At 42.1% G+C, this 16,620-nt stretch overlaps 1 protein-coding gene across 1 annotated transcript in view; it reads right to left on the bottom strand.

Annotated features, from left to right (window-relative positions):
- The window catches only part of CPE (carboxypeptidase E), a 123,604-nt gene extending 115,398 nt beyond the window's left edge, over positions 1 to 8,206 (bottom strand). The window contains exon 1 of the mRNA XM_025874419.2: positions 7,759 to 8,206. Coding sequence (XP_025730204.1) covers positions 7,759 to 8,065 — 307 coding nt within the window. The 5' untranslated portion in view covers positions 8,066 to 8,206. The remainder of the gene's footprint in view (positions 1 to 7,758) is intronic.
- Between the last annotated feature and the right edge of the window lie 8,414 nt (positions 8,207 to 16,620).

Genomic DNA, 16,620 nt, shown 5'->3' with positions numbered 1-16,620 from the left:
AAGAGAAACATTCAGAAGAATGGACTGGCAGCAATTCCTGTAATTAACAAGAAGGGAAGGAAAGAGTAAATTTAAACGTATTTCAAATATGAGCTCTTTTGACCCATCAGCTGGCTTTCAGATAAACCTCCTCCTCTATGGCATTTGCAGGGGCATGATTTGAATGCCATTTCACGAGGGAAGGGAAAATTAAAACCTGGGATGTATGCCTTCCACGTTCAAAGGAGCACACAGTTCTTAGTACACAACACTAAAGGGCTCATGCAGATTTTCTAAAGGTCAAAAATTTTACTAAGTACATTTTTACTGTTTATCTTTAGAACTTTCAGTTAATGCTTAAAATGCCACCTGATTTTCTAAAATGTCTCAAGAGAAGAGTCCAGTTGTAGCAGACAACAAACACAACAAGCCATCACTGATAATGTGGGTGGATTTCTCTCCATTATGCAAAACTGGATGCATCACCATAGAACAGAAGTATATACATAAGAAAAATACCAGTTCTATCTTTTCTTGTGATCATACTGCCGGTATGCCACCAGGCATAAAATCAACATTGACCTTCAATACAGCTTTGTTTTGTGATGCACATTTTTGGCCTGTTTGAGAAATTTCATTTATCCCACAAACGTTCCCTGAGTGGCCACTATGTCCTACACAGAGTACTAAACGTTTGGGATAAACACCATCCGTGACCACAAAAAGTTCACAGTCTACTGGGGAGCATTTAGACCGACATTGGGAAAGACCATAATAGAGGTAATAATTGTTGACATGTTGAACTAAGGACTTTATATTTACTACTTCATTGAATCATCACATTATTGTCATTTCAGAGGTGACAAATTTAGGACTTACAGAGCAGTTAAGTAATTCACCCAAGAGCAATTAATTAAAAATAGGAAGAGACAGGGTTTGAACAAAAGGCCCCGGACATCAGTGCATATAGTAGAAACCTTAACGTGAGAGCTCTTCAAAGAACTCTGGAAAACAAAGAAATAGGAGTAAGAAAATTAGGGAGGGGTGAGGAAGGAGGTTTTAAAGAGCTTTCACTTACACTGAGGCTGTAAAAGAATAAAGTAGTCAGGACCTGAGCAGTTTCATTATAAATTTTTTGGAAAAATAAGTTAGTTTGCCAAAGTAAATCTTGGAATGGCCCTGGATTTATTTAGCTCCATGAACAAATAACTGTAAAGACGTTCTCAAACACCCATGTTCACTGTTCCTACTGAATGAAGCAAATTAAGATATAAAACTGAAGAGAAGCAGGAATGCCTCACGTTTTAAAAAATCGAGGAAAGGCAACCATGTGCAAACAAGAAACAGTGATAAGAGGGGAAAAGTCCTTGGGGGCCGTCCATCAGAACAGGTAAACATGTAGAGCTCCCATGTGACGGCCAACACCACCAAGGAGGCCGCTCCAAGTGGGCAAAGCCAATGGAGCACGTTTTCCAGATCGACTGACAGTGCAGAAAAAAAATTAACAAATGAGCCCATCTTCTTAATAACTAGATGCAAGCAACTTCATGGAATTATTTTCTGTATGCCATACTGCTTCAGCCTCACAGCTGGGAGGTCATGAGTTTTTAAGTATTCCTATTTTATAGATAAGAAAAACAGGTAAACAGAAGTTAAAAGCATAAAGCTACTTACCAATAAAGGAACTGGGATGCACTTGATACTTTAATCTTTCCTATCAAAATGATCTGTCCTATGCCTGATTGCCTCAGGACCATGTTCTCAAGTCAATAAGCCTATCTTAAGAATTTACACAAATCGCTATGCTAGCTGTTTAAGGGAGGAAAAAAACAGAAGCCATATGCTCTCCACCACTGAGGAACTCCTTGTATGAGTCTCTCTGCTACAGAATTGTCCAATTAATCCTGCATAATGTATTAATGAATGATAACATGCTAATGCTCTGTTTCTCAAACTAATGAAATACTAGTTCCAAAATAAGTTCCTCGAAAAAAAAAAAAGGTGGGGTCCCATGGGGAAAAACGATTGGAAAATACTATGTATTATATATCTAACTTGGAGATTTAAAATACAGGTTTGCTTATTCAAGGTCTCTGATAAGGTGTGCAATAAGCAAACCTATTTAGTTTTGTTTAGCTAATATTTCTCAACCCAAGCTGAACTAATGTTCCATTGAACATACTTTGGGAAAGACTGGGTTATATGTCACCCCTTAGAGGGATTATTTTTCTATTTGTCAAAAATATCTTTCCCAAAGGAAGGGACTGCCAAGGTGGGGATTTCACCCCCATGTTATGCCAATAAATAAGATGCTGGCAGATGATTCCTTTGCTATCTCTCAAATTGGTTTCCATAGAAAGCTGGTACTTTGCCTGAGCACAGGATATAATGTTAGAGGCCAGTCCCATTTCCTCTCTTCCATAAGCCAATCACAAGTCAATCAAATACACAATTTCTGGCAAGAGCTGCAATGACTCACTCAGGTCTAAAAATAACCCTTGACCATATGTGGTACACATCTAGATCCTTCTCCAGAATCTAACATCTATGTTCACCAACTGTAAGGTGTTACTCAGTTATAAGCATTTCCCACTAATACATAACATACTAATCTGGTATGAAAAAGGTCATACAAAATAATCAAAATCCCCTCTTTTTTTTATTTGTATAGAAATTTTGCCAACATTAAATGTTCCATCACAATATTTGGCAAATACGTACTGGCATTCATACACTTTAAATTTTAACAGATTTTGGAAGGAATAGGTCCAAAATAATCATTCCAGCCTTTGAAAGAGAAAAATCTATGCTCTAAAGAATGTTTCTAAGATAGCATTTTAGCTATAAATCAGACTTGCTTCCCAAAAGCAATCTTAAACTACATGTTAAAGAATTCATGTTTTAAATAAACTAATCTTAACTCCCGTTTAATTCTGGGAGGACTGGTCTGGGAAAACAGATTCCATTGTTTAGACATAAATTAATACAGGTTCTTTTATGAGTACTGTAATGATGGATATGCATTCCTAGGACAGCATATGTTTGGGTTTGAGAACTTGAGTCCCTATGCGCAGAAATATTTTAAAAGTATAAGATATAAGCAAACAGGAAGAAAAATAAGGAACATGATGAGGCCTGGCAAGTATCCTATCTAAGGGAACACACCTGAGCATCTAGAATCAGCCAAGAGCCCAATTTGACAGAGACTCAATCTTAGCCAGCCCTCATCCTACTCTCGCATCAGGGGTCCAGACTCACAAAGTGTGAGATGAGACTGCTTCCAGGACCACTTGCAGTTCTAACTGAGGATGGCAGCTACCCACAACCCTTCTCCAATCCAATTTTTCAGGTCTCCAAGAGATACAAAATAATAACTGAGACCCAGCATTCAGCTAGTCTAGAGTCAAGTTGATTCCTACGGTGCCAGGACAGAATAGGCATGGATATTCCTTGCAGATCAATTCAAAATGGAATTTTCTTTCCCTTTGGATGAATTCATATGTAGACTATCTGACGAAACAAATCATTTTCAGTAGGTAAGTTTCAGCTCCGGCCACAGCCTAGTACCACGCAAGTATGATGATCACTTCTTTCTGCTCAGGAAGAGAGCTGGTGGTGAGAACGAATACCTTCCATCCCTAACCTGCCAATTTAACCAAGTAAGCCTCTCACTTGCCCGGTCTACCACAAGGAAAGCTTTATGTATAGATGTTTTGTTTTGGGAGAGCTCTTCTATTATGCTAACTAAATACTTAGACAGTAGCTACCTTTTTTAAAGTTCAGAAAAAGAATTTTTTAATGAAGATTTTGTTTACTTGAGAGAGAACGAGAGTGAGAGAGCACAACATGGGGGGGTTGGGGAGAGCAGAGGGAGAGGGAGAAGCAGGGAGCCCAATGTGGGGCTCGATCCCAGGACCCTGGATCATGACCTGAGCCAAAGACAGACGCTTAAACGAATGAGCCACCCAGGCACCTCCAGTAAAAGAATTTTGATTAAGAAAACTAATAAACTTGACACCTCTCTCTTACTGGAAGGTAAAATGAATAGGGGCAAGTTGATCAAAGTTTTAATCAAGTAAATGATTTTGTTAGGCCAAATATTATTTCCTACTAGCTTAATCAGAAATATTACTTCAAACAAACAAAAAAACAGATACTTACGAGGTGAAAAACAGTTAAGACACTGCCCCTAGATGCAGGGGTCTCTGTTAAAACATACATCTGTTCAAGTTGCACTGGCAATGGTAAATTCCAGTACCTGCACATTTCCTGCCTTCTTGTCATCCAGTCTTCAATAACCTAATGTCCCCGGTGTCCTTTCTCCAGTCCTCCCACACTGTTCTTGCAGCCTTCATACTGCCCTTCCAACTCCTATTTCTCAATTCCCCAGAGGGCAAGGACTAGCTTGTGTATCACTGCCCAGTGCATAGAACTTGGCCCACCTAGAGTGTGGGGTGCTCAAAAAAACACTGAATGCATCCATTTCTACCTCAGAAGAAGTGTGGATATTCCTTTTTCATTTCTTAAAATATTTAACTCTAGAAGGAATTTGAAAATCATTTAAGAATGGTGAATACTCTCCAACTTCCTAAAAAGTTAATTTATACAGTACTATCAAATTTATATACTAATCAGACCTATTTACTAATTTTAGAAATAAGACAACAGGCCCAAGGTGGAGTCGCTTATGCTAAGCTCCACATCAGAGACTGAACTTACTTGCAGGTTTTTTTTTTTTTAAAGATTTTATTTATTTATTTGACAGAGAGAGACACAGCGAGAGAGTGAACACAAGCAGTGGGAATGGGAGAGGGAGAAGCAGGCTTCCTGCTGAACAGGGAGCCCAATGCGGGGCTCAATCCCAGGACCCTGAGATCATGACCTGAGCCAAAGGCAGACACTCAACGACTGAGCCACCCAGGTGCCCCGAACTTACTTGTAGTTTTATCTGTCCCAGAAATGGAATCTTAAACCAGTCACTTAGGAATCACCTGATCAGCACTAGTTAGGGATTCTGCCTGATAGATCCCTGCCATTCCCTAAAGGAAAGTAAGCTTACAATAATCAATCTGCTTTTTTTGCCTAGTATAACTTTCTTGTTCCCGCTCCCTTTTGCCTATTAAAGTTTTTCATTTTGTACAGCTCCTCGGAGCTCCTTTCTCTCTGCTAGATTGGATGCTGAACCATTCATGAATCGGTGAATAGAGCCAATAAGATCTCTAAAATTTACTCTTGAATCTTGTTTGTTAACACTAGTTCACTGAAAATTTCTAACCTACTTATCTCCTCTTATAAAGTGATGGAGAGAAAAATCACCCTTGTGGCTTTTTAGTGTTGGTTCATCATACTTTATTTCTACCTTTAAAAATACAATGGATAGGAGTGCCTGGCTGGCTCAGTAGGTTAAACGTCTGCCTTCCGCTCAGGTCATGATCCCAGGGACCTGGAATCAAGCCCCGAATAGGGCTCCCTGCTCAGCGGGGAGTCTGCTTCTCCCTCTTCTTTTACCCCTCCACTCATGCTTTCTCTGGTTCCCTCTCTCTCTCAAGTAAATAAATAAAATCTTAAAAAGATAAAAAATAAATAAAAATACAAGGGATAAGGGCGCCTGGCTGGCTCAATCAGTGGAGGATGCAACTCTTGATCTTGGGGGTCGTGAGTTCCAGCCCCATATTGGGTATGGAGTCTACTTAAAAATAATAATAAAAAAATAAAAAATAAAATGGATAGACATTTGTATTTTGTTATTAAGTAACCATGTATTTAAAGTTCCCTTCATTTAACAAAGAACTATAAAGCACATAACGTAAAACATTTGAGTTCACTTTTGTAAGATGAATTAAATCGGGGCGGAGGGAGATGTTTGTCTTTATGAGGAATAAAACACTTTATTTTAAAACACTGTTTTATTCAGCTAATGACTGATTTCATTTTTTCCATAATGTGTGTTGAGTACCTGCGGCGTGCCTGATTCAGGCTACGTGTGCAGGCGCCGTCCCCCCTCATAGTGTTTGCAATCTAAAAGAGAACTCCGCAAATCTTGAAAGACTATACATTCCAGGTATTGAAGTAAAAGAACTATTGTTTTCATCTCCAAAAGCATATTGCATCCTAACAGTAATATCACTTTAGAATTTTATTTAACTTGAAACAAAACAAAAAAGTTAACATTAGCTTTCACATAATCTTGAAGAAACAGTGTAATACATTCCAAGGAGCAATCTCTTAATAGTAGAACAACAAAGGGTTCTAAGTAAGCAGGCAGCAGGAGAATCACAAATATTTAGATTAGCTTTATCTGTGCCTAGGATGCCATGACTTTGGTTATTTGAAATAACTGAAATGGAGTCGTCACATTTTTAATTTTTCTTTAACTTCAGAGAACAGTATGAAACTAATCTTCAAACTTTCTAAGTCTACATGCTGAGTCCTGCTAGACCTCACTACATAAAATGTTTTCTAGGATCTCATTTTAGGGTTTGACAACAAGCTTATACAAACCTTTTCCCTCATATTAGTTGAAGGTAAGAAAAGTTTCCTGTTTGAAGATTTATTATTGATCAACCCATACACTCTGCATTTGAAGATCAAAGAGTCTCTATTCATCACTTATTTTAATATTTTTCCAGTTTGATTCCTAAATATCATTATAAAACTATTCTGGCCCTACATTGAGAATTTTTAGTCTATTTTCTAGCTTTCTCTGTCATTAAAAAAAAAAAATCAAGCATCCTATGCTACTGTTATTAGCCCAGATTATTTTAACAGTACCTTTACTATCAGAAGACCAGGCCTTAAATCGTCTGAAGAGTTACATCATTTCCAAAGAGCAGAAGCATAATGAAAAAAAAAGACCCAAGAATATTTTTAAATCCATTTATTAATACCAAATAAATCACATTTAACGTAAATAAAACGTGTCTTAACACATTCAGAAGGAAGATGCATAAGATGGCTATATGGGAACATCAGTTGAAATAAAAACCCGGTCACAAACTACTCATCTCAACTGGCTAAAGCAAAGAAAATGGGATATTCCTTTTTTCCTTAGGCCGTATGCAGTTTCAGAATGGAAATGCCTGTCAGAGGCCACTTTTCCACCCTGGCGGGAAGACCTATGTGTCTGCACACACCACCACCCAGTGCTGCAGATATCGTTCATGTTGCTGGGGCACCCACAGCAGCGCGCATACCTAATACGCACATACAGGTAGGGACCGGTATGCAGCGCCTGCCGGACCCAACAAGCTTGTCCTCTGGAAATGAGGAAACAAATGAGCAAGGACTCTTCCTCGTTTCCTCTAAGTCCCTGACTTCTGCACCTTACCTTTCTAACTCTTGTCTGCAAGGAAGGTCGACTTCCTCTCTGAGGATTCTCAATTATTCTCTCTGGTCTTTGGTGCAGCAGAGTGAGAGTGACCGCCCGGTTTTGCGGGCGGGCGGATTTGCGTGCTCCGCGCTCCTACCTCCACCCCTCCCGCCTCCCGGGCCCATGCTCACCAAGGGTGAACTAAGGGCTGGAGGTGGGCGCAAGGCGGGGATTGGGGGTGGGGGGGACAGGAAGGACCGCAGAGATGGGGAAGCCGGCAACCCGCAACGCTCTAGGTCAGGTTCATGTCCATCTGCATCCCTCCCTCCACTTGTACTTTCCACCCCAGGCGCCCTTTCCCAAAAGGCACCCCTGGGCCCACCTTTTTCCCCCCTGCCCCCACCGCCACCGGTCCAAGCCTCTGCGGTCCTCCGAGACGCCCCAGAGACGACAGGGTGCAGCGCTCTTACCAGGCTCATGGACACCGGGGTTGTCGGACAGCTCGATGACCAGGAGCTCCCGGCCCTCGAAGCTGCGCCCCACCGTGTAGATCCTGCTGATGGCGGTGCACTGCAGCCACACGGACACCAGCGCCTCGCGCAGCTCAGGGTAACGGTGGTACTCGAAGGAGATGCCATCCTCCTGCTGCAGCCGCCGGCGCCGCCTCATGCCCGCCGCGGGCGCCCCGGGCTCCTGGGCTCCAGCGCCCAGCAGCCACCCGCAGGCGGCCAGTGCCGCGCACAGCGCCAGCAGCGCCCGGCCTCCTCGCGCGGCCATCGCCCCGCGCCGCCGCCGCCCGCGCCTTCCTGCGCCCGCCGCCTCTTTTGTCTGGGCTCCGGGACTCCGCGGGCCGGCGCTGCGGGAGGCGCCAAGTTCCGCAGCAGCCTCCGCACGCCTCACCTTCCCGGGCCGACTGAGAGCCCGCCGCGCGCGGGGGCCACCCAGAGGAGAGGGGCGAAGCGGCGGCTCGGCGGGCAGCACTACTGGCCGCCGAGCCCAGGGGAGCTACAGGAGAAACCACTGCGAGGAGGGGGTCGGCGCGCGCCAGCGGGATTCGGTGGGGATCGGGGGAGGGCGGCTGGCGTGGCTGGCGCGCAACCACGTCAAAAGCCAAATGGCGCCGCGGACGACGCAGGTGAAGTGACAGCTAAGGAATGCGTTGGGAGCGTTGTTGTCATTGAAAGACCCAGGACATTGCGTGTGGAAAAATATTCTTGGATTGCTAGTGGAGCCTTTTAAAGTAACATCTGTTCTCAGCCGACCAGGGTTTCCATCTTGATGCACCAATAATTAGAGAATATTCCAGAAAAAAAAAAAAGCGAGAAAGAAACAAAAAGGAATTATTGGCAGCCACTTGCCCTTTCCCTATGATGTATCTTTAATGACTGCACTGATAGTCCAAACACAAACCCAAGAGTTGGGTTTGCATTTATTGCAAGGTCTGGCTGGAAAACAGAACATTGTGCACTTTGATTTAGAGGTTTAAGAGAATAAAAATACATTCTATCGTTCTGCAGATACTGTCTTTAATTGTATTAAATGCACATTCCTGGATTCTCTCAGGGAAAAAAAACGAAAAACAAAAAAATGATAAGGCTGTCATTTGGCGGTGCCTGTGCCAACCTCCTTCTGTAGCAACCCTCGGAAAAAAACAAAATACAACGCTGGGTGTGCACTGGACAAAGGATTCAGTTTGTATTAAGATTAAATCTTTCAGGAGCAGTTTATCTGGGTAGTTCTGGCTTCGAGTTTCTTATTAGATCGTAACCAGGATGTTGGCCAGGACTGCAGTCATCTGAATGCTTGATTGGGGCTGGAGAATCTTTTCTAAGAAAAAAATTTAAAAATAAAAAGATTAAATCCTGTTATAGAAAGAAAACTCCGATCAAGAGAGATTAAGCCTCCATAACCTTCTTAAAGTTATTGTAAAAATATATAATCATTTAGAGCTTTAAATGCCCAGTCCTTGGACAAGATTTATATTGTTGGAGCAACTTGGAAATAGACGTTATTCTGAAGAGGTTGCCATTTGGATTTAAGAATAGTGCAAATCTAAATAAATAAATAATCCAAAGAGTACTCCAACCAAGCAAAAAAAAACTGGACACCGTGAGGGTAATTTTTCATGTTAGACGTTTTTTCTTTCTTAACTTGTTCTTTCTCCACCTGTCTAATAATGCATCACACTGAATAAAAACTTTCTCCTGGAAAAGGACATTTAAATGATTTTATTGGATCAAAAGAAAAATGTTTCTGGAAAAACTGGTTCCACACCCCTCTGTCTACATTTCCTACAGCATCTTTTTTGGATTTTTTGGCGGGGGAGGAAGCTGCCACTTGGAAGACATGCCACTCGGTTAGATTTGCATCCAGCCATGTTCCTTGTCAATGTAACAGAGCTAAGAATTGTATATTTTCCACTATGACCAGTCTGTGTTTGATTACATAGTCCAGAAGTATAAAACCAGAGTTATAATTACATTTCTAAAATCATGCCCAAAAGAGCAACCTTGGAAACCTAGAAAAAGAAAACAGAGTAGCTAAAACCAATAACTTCAGAAATGGAAAGTTAAGATTTTCATGTTAGCAATTTAAGGCAACCACACTAATTTGTGGCTAGGTGGGGCATATGGACTAGTAACTACACACATGAACAACATAATATCGATTGAAGTCCTGTGTTGCCCTTTAGCTATCTCTCTAAACAAAGGGTATGCTTTCTATTTTTTCCCAAATTTCAATTTTATGGGTCGCTTTTACTTTTTTTTTTTAAGTGGATGGAATCTTAATAGCTATGTAGACTCACTTAAGGGGGACTCTCTTTGCATGGTAGAATTTTGTTTCCTTTATGTATAAAACAAAAGGTTTTGACTGGGGTACTCATTGAGTGCAGCAGAATCATGTAGAGAGTTTGTAAAATGTGCAGCTTCCCAAGCCCCCATCGATACAGGAGTTCCGAGATATGTTCCACATATTAATGAGGTTCCAGGTTTTAATAGCAACACCAGGTATTTCTGATTTTGATGTTTGACTGACAAACACACTTTGAGAAATACTGTCCTATATGTTTTCTAAGGTCTTTTTCGGATCTAAAATGCTATGATTCTTGGGGCACCTGGGTTAAGCATCTGCCTTCTGCTCAGGTCGTGATCTTGGGGTCCTGGGATTAAGTCCCGCATGGGGGGGGGGCCTGCTCAGCGGGGAGTCTGCTTCTCCCTCTGCCGCTCCCCCCGCTCATGCTCTCTCTCACTTTCTCTCTCAAATGGGTGAAATCTTTAAAATAAAATAAACTGCTATGGTTCTGGAAGGTATTTTTTTTTTTTAGAAAAAAATCCCTGCTTATCTGATAGATGATAGAGCTCCTTGCTTATTTGGGGGCATACCACATACACCAATGAATCAGTTTAAAGGAATTAAAACTTGGTCTTTGAACTTCTGGGCTATTTTAGGTGTAGGTCATCCCCACTGGAGTGTATATTACTTGTTTGTGGCTTTATAGGCAATTATATAAAATTATATAAAAGGTTACATATTCATCCTGATTGCTAGATAGAAAATCTTGCATGGTAAGTCTCTAATGTGTTTGACTTTGTGTACCCAGAATTCAATCTAGTACACAACCTACATTTAAAATTGTGTATGTGCAAGAGAGCAAGAGAGATCCTTTTTCATGTCACTTTTAGACATCTGTATGGGCATATTTAAGCTCCCCAAGCCTCCATTTCCTGCGTCACTTCTACTCTTTACAAATTTAGAAACTATCTCTTCCTGTATTCCAAACCTTTTATTCTCCCTTCCAAAGCCCCATCTAAAACTGATCTACTGGACATCAGTTCTGTGAGCACATCGCTCTATATCTATCCAGTGGTGTGCTGGTAAATGTTTACCACTCAGCTCTCTGGGGTGGGGGTGGGGTAGGGTTGGGAAGGAGTGTGGAGGACCTGATTTAGAGTGTTTGCTGATTTCCATGGTGTAAATATTCCCACCACGGCTGATTTCAAATTATCGATGTGACATCACCAAGCATGGGTGCTGAGAAGAGAGAAGCATTAGCACACCTTTCTATGGTGTGGTGGTGTGTACAAAGTCTTTATATTCCTCCCTTTCAAGAGGTAGAGCTTAATTCCCTACTACATGAGTGTAGGCAGGACTTAGGGACTCAATTCTAATGGACAGAATACAGCAGAAGTGATGTATCTACCTGTCCATCAACAAAGGAATGGATAAAGAAGATGGAAATATTGTAATGTTACTCGGTTTTCATGAACCTTCTACATCAGAATCACCTGGTAAGCATAGCCACATTCCAGACCAATTGGATCCAATTTTCTGGGGATGGGGTTTGGAAATCTGCATTTGAATAAGCTCTCCCCACCCCACCACTCCACCCTCTCAGGGTGATTCTGATGCACGGTATGATTGGAGGAACCCTTATTCCAGAGACTGGTTTTGAAATTTGACAAAACAGTGTTCTAATTCCAGGACAACTTGTTTTGGAAAACTGCTCAATTACTTCACCTGAAAATGAGGGACACTATGAGCATTCCATGAAATAAGGCCTGCAAGGGGGTGGGCACAAGAAAAGGGCTCCATAAACAGAAACCTTCCATTGCTGGGACAAACTGCCATCATGGTACCCTCTTACTGGCCACTGGAATGCCCCATCCAGGTACTCCTGCTTCAGAATCCTTCCTCCTACCTTCTGAACACCAAACACCAATGTCTGACTTTCCTTGTTAGCACTGAGGAAATCCTCTCAGCCAGCCACCACTCAACCATCTCTCTGTTCACACCTGAAACGCTCTGGGGGATGCCCATATCCCTGGCCAGGGCTGGGGTTGGTCTCACTTCTTCCCTCACTGCTCATTTCTCACATCTCTCACAGTTCTCTCACCACTGGCTTGCGTGCATATCAAGGTCAGTCAGCTGTGCCACCAGAATGTTCATGCCACTTCCACGTGTGGTTGGGTCCTTACTTAAAGAGGCAAACACAGGGCGCCTGGGTGGCTCAGATGGTTAAAGAGGCAAACACATAAACAAGAGTAGAAAAAAGTTGAAAGCTTTGGATGCACTTGAATTTTCAAAGTGAATTAGGTGCAGATGAGGAAACAGTGAAGGGCTGAGGAAAACTTATAAAAATCTCTAAAACTTCTGCTCTTAGATTTGTTCCCAAACCTGTCACTTTACCATAAAAGAACCTGATACCATTACCACCATAACGGTAGGAAAAGCATTATCGCATAAAGGCCTTGTTCCTAAAACAACCAAGAACCAACCAAAGGATGAGCCTATGCTTATGTTAAATTTAAGTAAATTATTTAAATTGTGCTTGTATGCTTCATTTTTTGTTTTTCTTCTTTAACTGATTTTTTTCCATTAACCAACCCACTAAATGTCCCAGTTGTATCGGGTAAGAAGGGAGACGTGTACCATAGCCAGCGGGTCACAACCAAATGCATTCTCAATGTTCCACGTGAATCAGTGCTGATAATACCCCATCTACAAGTATCACCACCTAAATATCGAATTACCGACTCAAATTGAAGGTAGTCCAAAGGGTTTATCAATGTTTTTCTACAACTCTATCTTGTATCAATTTCTCTGTATCCTAGAGGCCACCCCAGTATTACCGACCTCCCAGCAACATTGTCCAAAAACATGTAATGTGAACCTGATGTGTAATTTTAAATGTTCTAGTAGCCATGTTCTTAAAAAGTAAAAAGGAACAGGTGAAATTAATTTTAATAATAAATTTTGCTTAACCCAATGTACCCCAAATATTATCATCTCGGCTTGCAACCACTTTAGGATCTATTAACGAAATATTTTTCCATACTAAGTCTTCAAAATCAGTTGTGTGATTTACATCATAGCCCATCAGTGCAATTCAGACTAGCCATATTTAAAATGCTCAATAGCCACTTATGGCTAGTGACAACTGTATCGGACAGCTGACAGATCTTGCTGTTCTTACATTCTGATCTTCTAAAATTATTCCTCCTGATTTATCTTCATAGTTAATGCTGTGGTCCAAGCGCTCACTGGTTATTTCTTTGCCTGGACTATGGCAACATCCTCCCTTGGAGATGACTCTTCTCCAGCACTGGTTAATCCGAGTTTTAAATCTTGCTGCCAAAACCACCTTCTCTATCATTCACCTTGGTTACACTATCTACCATTCCTGTCATGTCCATCATTCAGTGGATCAAAACCAAAGCTGCGATCCCCTTTGTGAAAATTTAATAAAGGGAAACCTTGCTCAGAATGGAGTCAGGAGGCCAGCAGAGGGAGCTCTCAGCCCTACCACTCCTGGCCCATTGCAGACCCAACAGGAAGACAGACCTTGCCAGAAGATACTACCTTACTACCCCAGCAGAAGAAAGGAAGGTTTCCTCCTCCCCTGGCAACAGCCCAGCCAATGAGAGACAGTTACAACTCAGCCAGTGAAAAGCCACTATACTTCCAGCTCCCAGTTTACTCCAATGAACTTTCAGTTTATAATAGCCTCTCCCAACACCTCCCCTCTCCTCTCTATAAAAATGTATTCCTCTGTTTAGTTCTGCAGACTCACCTGTGGCTTTGCCCTAGCTTGCCTCTCCTGGGTTAAAATTCTCTGCTATTCCTGACTACACCCATCTTTTTCTGGTGAAACAACTAGCCATTTTATTTTTAAGGTTAACGCCTTCTTCAGAGAATTTTACTGGAGAGCCCTGGGAAATCTTAACTTAGTGTATCTCCTGCTGCTTCTCTCACTACATCGTTTTATCTCCCAACCTATTACTTTGAATTCCTGCACCACCGTCCCCCAAACTACAACCATATTTCTATCTACACCATCCTTACCTCCTAAGCTGTCTTCCCTCCCCGCAGGGCCAACCCTACCCCCTAACCCTATTCCCGGCCTCCTCTCCTGCGCCAGGCATTCCCCCTCTCCTATTCTTTCTGGCATTCCCCTTTGCACCATTCTCTCCTATTCTCGTTGAAAAAAAACCGAAATTCTGACTTGAGTTCACCTTCCCCAGCTAGCACCCAAACACCTCAACTTTGTCACATCTCATTTACTCCTTCACTCAACTTCTACTCTGTAGGTTCTACACATTTAATAAGACTCAATATTCATTGACCTTTCCTGGGCTGACTCAGGACCCTGCACCCAGCTTAGTGTTCTTCTCCCTCTTCACATGCTCACGGTTTCAGTTATCACCTCCCTGTTCCCAAGATCCAGAGTCCCATATCCATTCCCTCCCACTCAGAGACAGAGTCCGCCTTCCTTGTGTGTTTGTCTCCACAGCCTACCACAGTGGAACCACAATCATAGGTCGATATGTTTGCATGTGAATGAAGGAGTTAGTAAATCTGCTAGCACCTTCCTAACTATGGCACTCAGACCCCTCCCCATGTTTGCAATGTTCTGCTTACTCAACAAGCTGTTGGATTCCCACCTTCTCCTATAGGAGCCCTTCCTCAGCATGACCCAACCACCACAGCTTTCTCTTCACTCAGCAACCACAGTTACCAAGTCGTTTGCATGTAACGTAAGTCATTTGCCAATTTTCTCATCTGATCTGTGTACTTATTCAATGGAGTTTCTATTTCTCTCTCCCTTATTATTGTCCGTATTTTAATTTCAATTGTACCACACGACAAATACAATATTCAGGAAAGAAAATTGGGTTTTCTATTATGTTCTTACCTTTGGAAACCACACTGCTGAAATGAAAATCAGATTGCCAATTTCCATTGCCAAAGAATGACTGGTTTTGCCCTCAGCTGCTGGAAGTTTACCAGTACAAACAATGCAGAATAACTTTATGATGGAGGATGTTAACAACTTTATGGTGCTCAAGAACGTTAAGTATTACAGAGATGTACAAACAAGTACTGGAATCTTTCATTATAAACAACAACCATGCCTTATCTATTGCGTCACTTTTCAATCCATAATATTTCTTGCACCTTTTTAAATTTCAAGTGTCCTTGGGGCGCTTGGGTGGCTCAGTAGTTAAGCACCTGCCTTGGGCTCAGGTCATGATCCCAGGGTCCTGGGACTGAGCCCCGCATTGGGCTCCCTGCTCAGCGGGAAGCCTGCTTCTCCCTCTCCCACTCCCCCTGCTTGTGTTCCTTCTCTCTCTGTCAAATAAATGAATAAAATCTTTAAAAAAAAAAAATTCAAGGGTCCAAAAAAGAAAGAAGTTCACCTCTCTTCGTTTCATACAACTTACAAGACATCAGGGTGAAACAGTCTCTTATTTAGTGAAAGCTGCTCACTTCTTCACAAGACTACAGAATTATCAGCATATGTAAACACATTGTGTGTCCATACATATATGTTAAAGTATCTCCTGCCCAACACTTTGGAAACCTTTCTGCTACTAGATGGACTGACCAAGACGCTAATTAAGTCAAAACTAATGAGGGTAATTATGTACACAGAGAGCAAAACAAACAAACCTCTTACTCATGATCAGGACTATGCCCTTAATTTCAGGAAAGCTTTGTGCGTGACAACAAACCCAACTCCACTGAAGCTTAGGTTAGATGGCTGTAGGTGAATGAGTGGTCAGTCATATTATATTAGCAAAAAAAGAAAAAAAAATATACAGCACATTCATCAAGTAGATGCTCAAACAATATTCACAATAGCAATGATTTTCATGTAGTACCATTACACAATTATTGCTGTTATGCTCCTCAATGCTGACTGATTATAGGCCTTGAAGTTAAATCAGGGTCCTCCTACACCCTGAACACAACACTTGTATTGGCCCTTTTGTTGAAAAGTAACCCGTATGTGGAGTCAGTCCAAGTTAATGAAGAAGGGGGCTTGGTTTGCTCCCCATGTGGTTGCACGATTTACTTCAGGGGCCTGCATCCTCAGATATGTAACTTGGGAAAGGGTGGATCATTCCACCAGGTGGATGAAGGGCCTGGAGGTATGGAGTGGTCACTGCCCAGCACAGTCCCATTAGTGGCTGAGCCTAGGTCTTGGGGCCACGCTTGCCTTCTCAAGAGTGACTTCATGGATTGTGTCTTTCAGTGGAAATCCTGTGGTCAAAAGAATAGAGTTCAGATGAGAACTTACCTCAGATTTGTGTAAGCGAAGAATGGGGAGTATGGGGTGGAGAGAGAGAGAGAGAAATAGTGAAAAAGAAAGCAAAGGCAGAGGAAGAAGAGGAGTAGAGGAAGGGGAAAGAATAAGAAAAGAAGGGAAGAGGGTCACCTGGGTGGCTCAGTCGGTTAAGCCTTGGACTCTTGATTTCAGCTCAGATCTTGAGCTCAGGGTCATGAGTTTGAGCTCCCCGTTGGATTCATGCTGGATGTGGAGTCTACTT

This window comes from Callorhinus ursinus, unplaced genomic scaffold (assembly GCF_003265705.2).
Source record: "Callorhinus ursinus isolate GAN/ISIS: 27379988/994484 unplaced genomic scaffold, GSC_fseal_2.0 scaffold4, whole genome shotgun sequence".
Lineage (NCBI taxonomy): Eukaryota > Metazoa > Chordata > Mammalia > Carnivora > Otariidae > Callorhinus > Callorhinus ursinus.
This window is presented reverse-complemented; position numbering and strand designations above follow the sequence as displayed.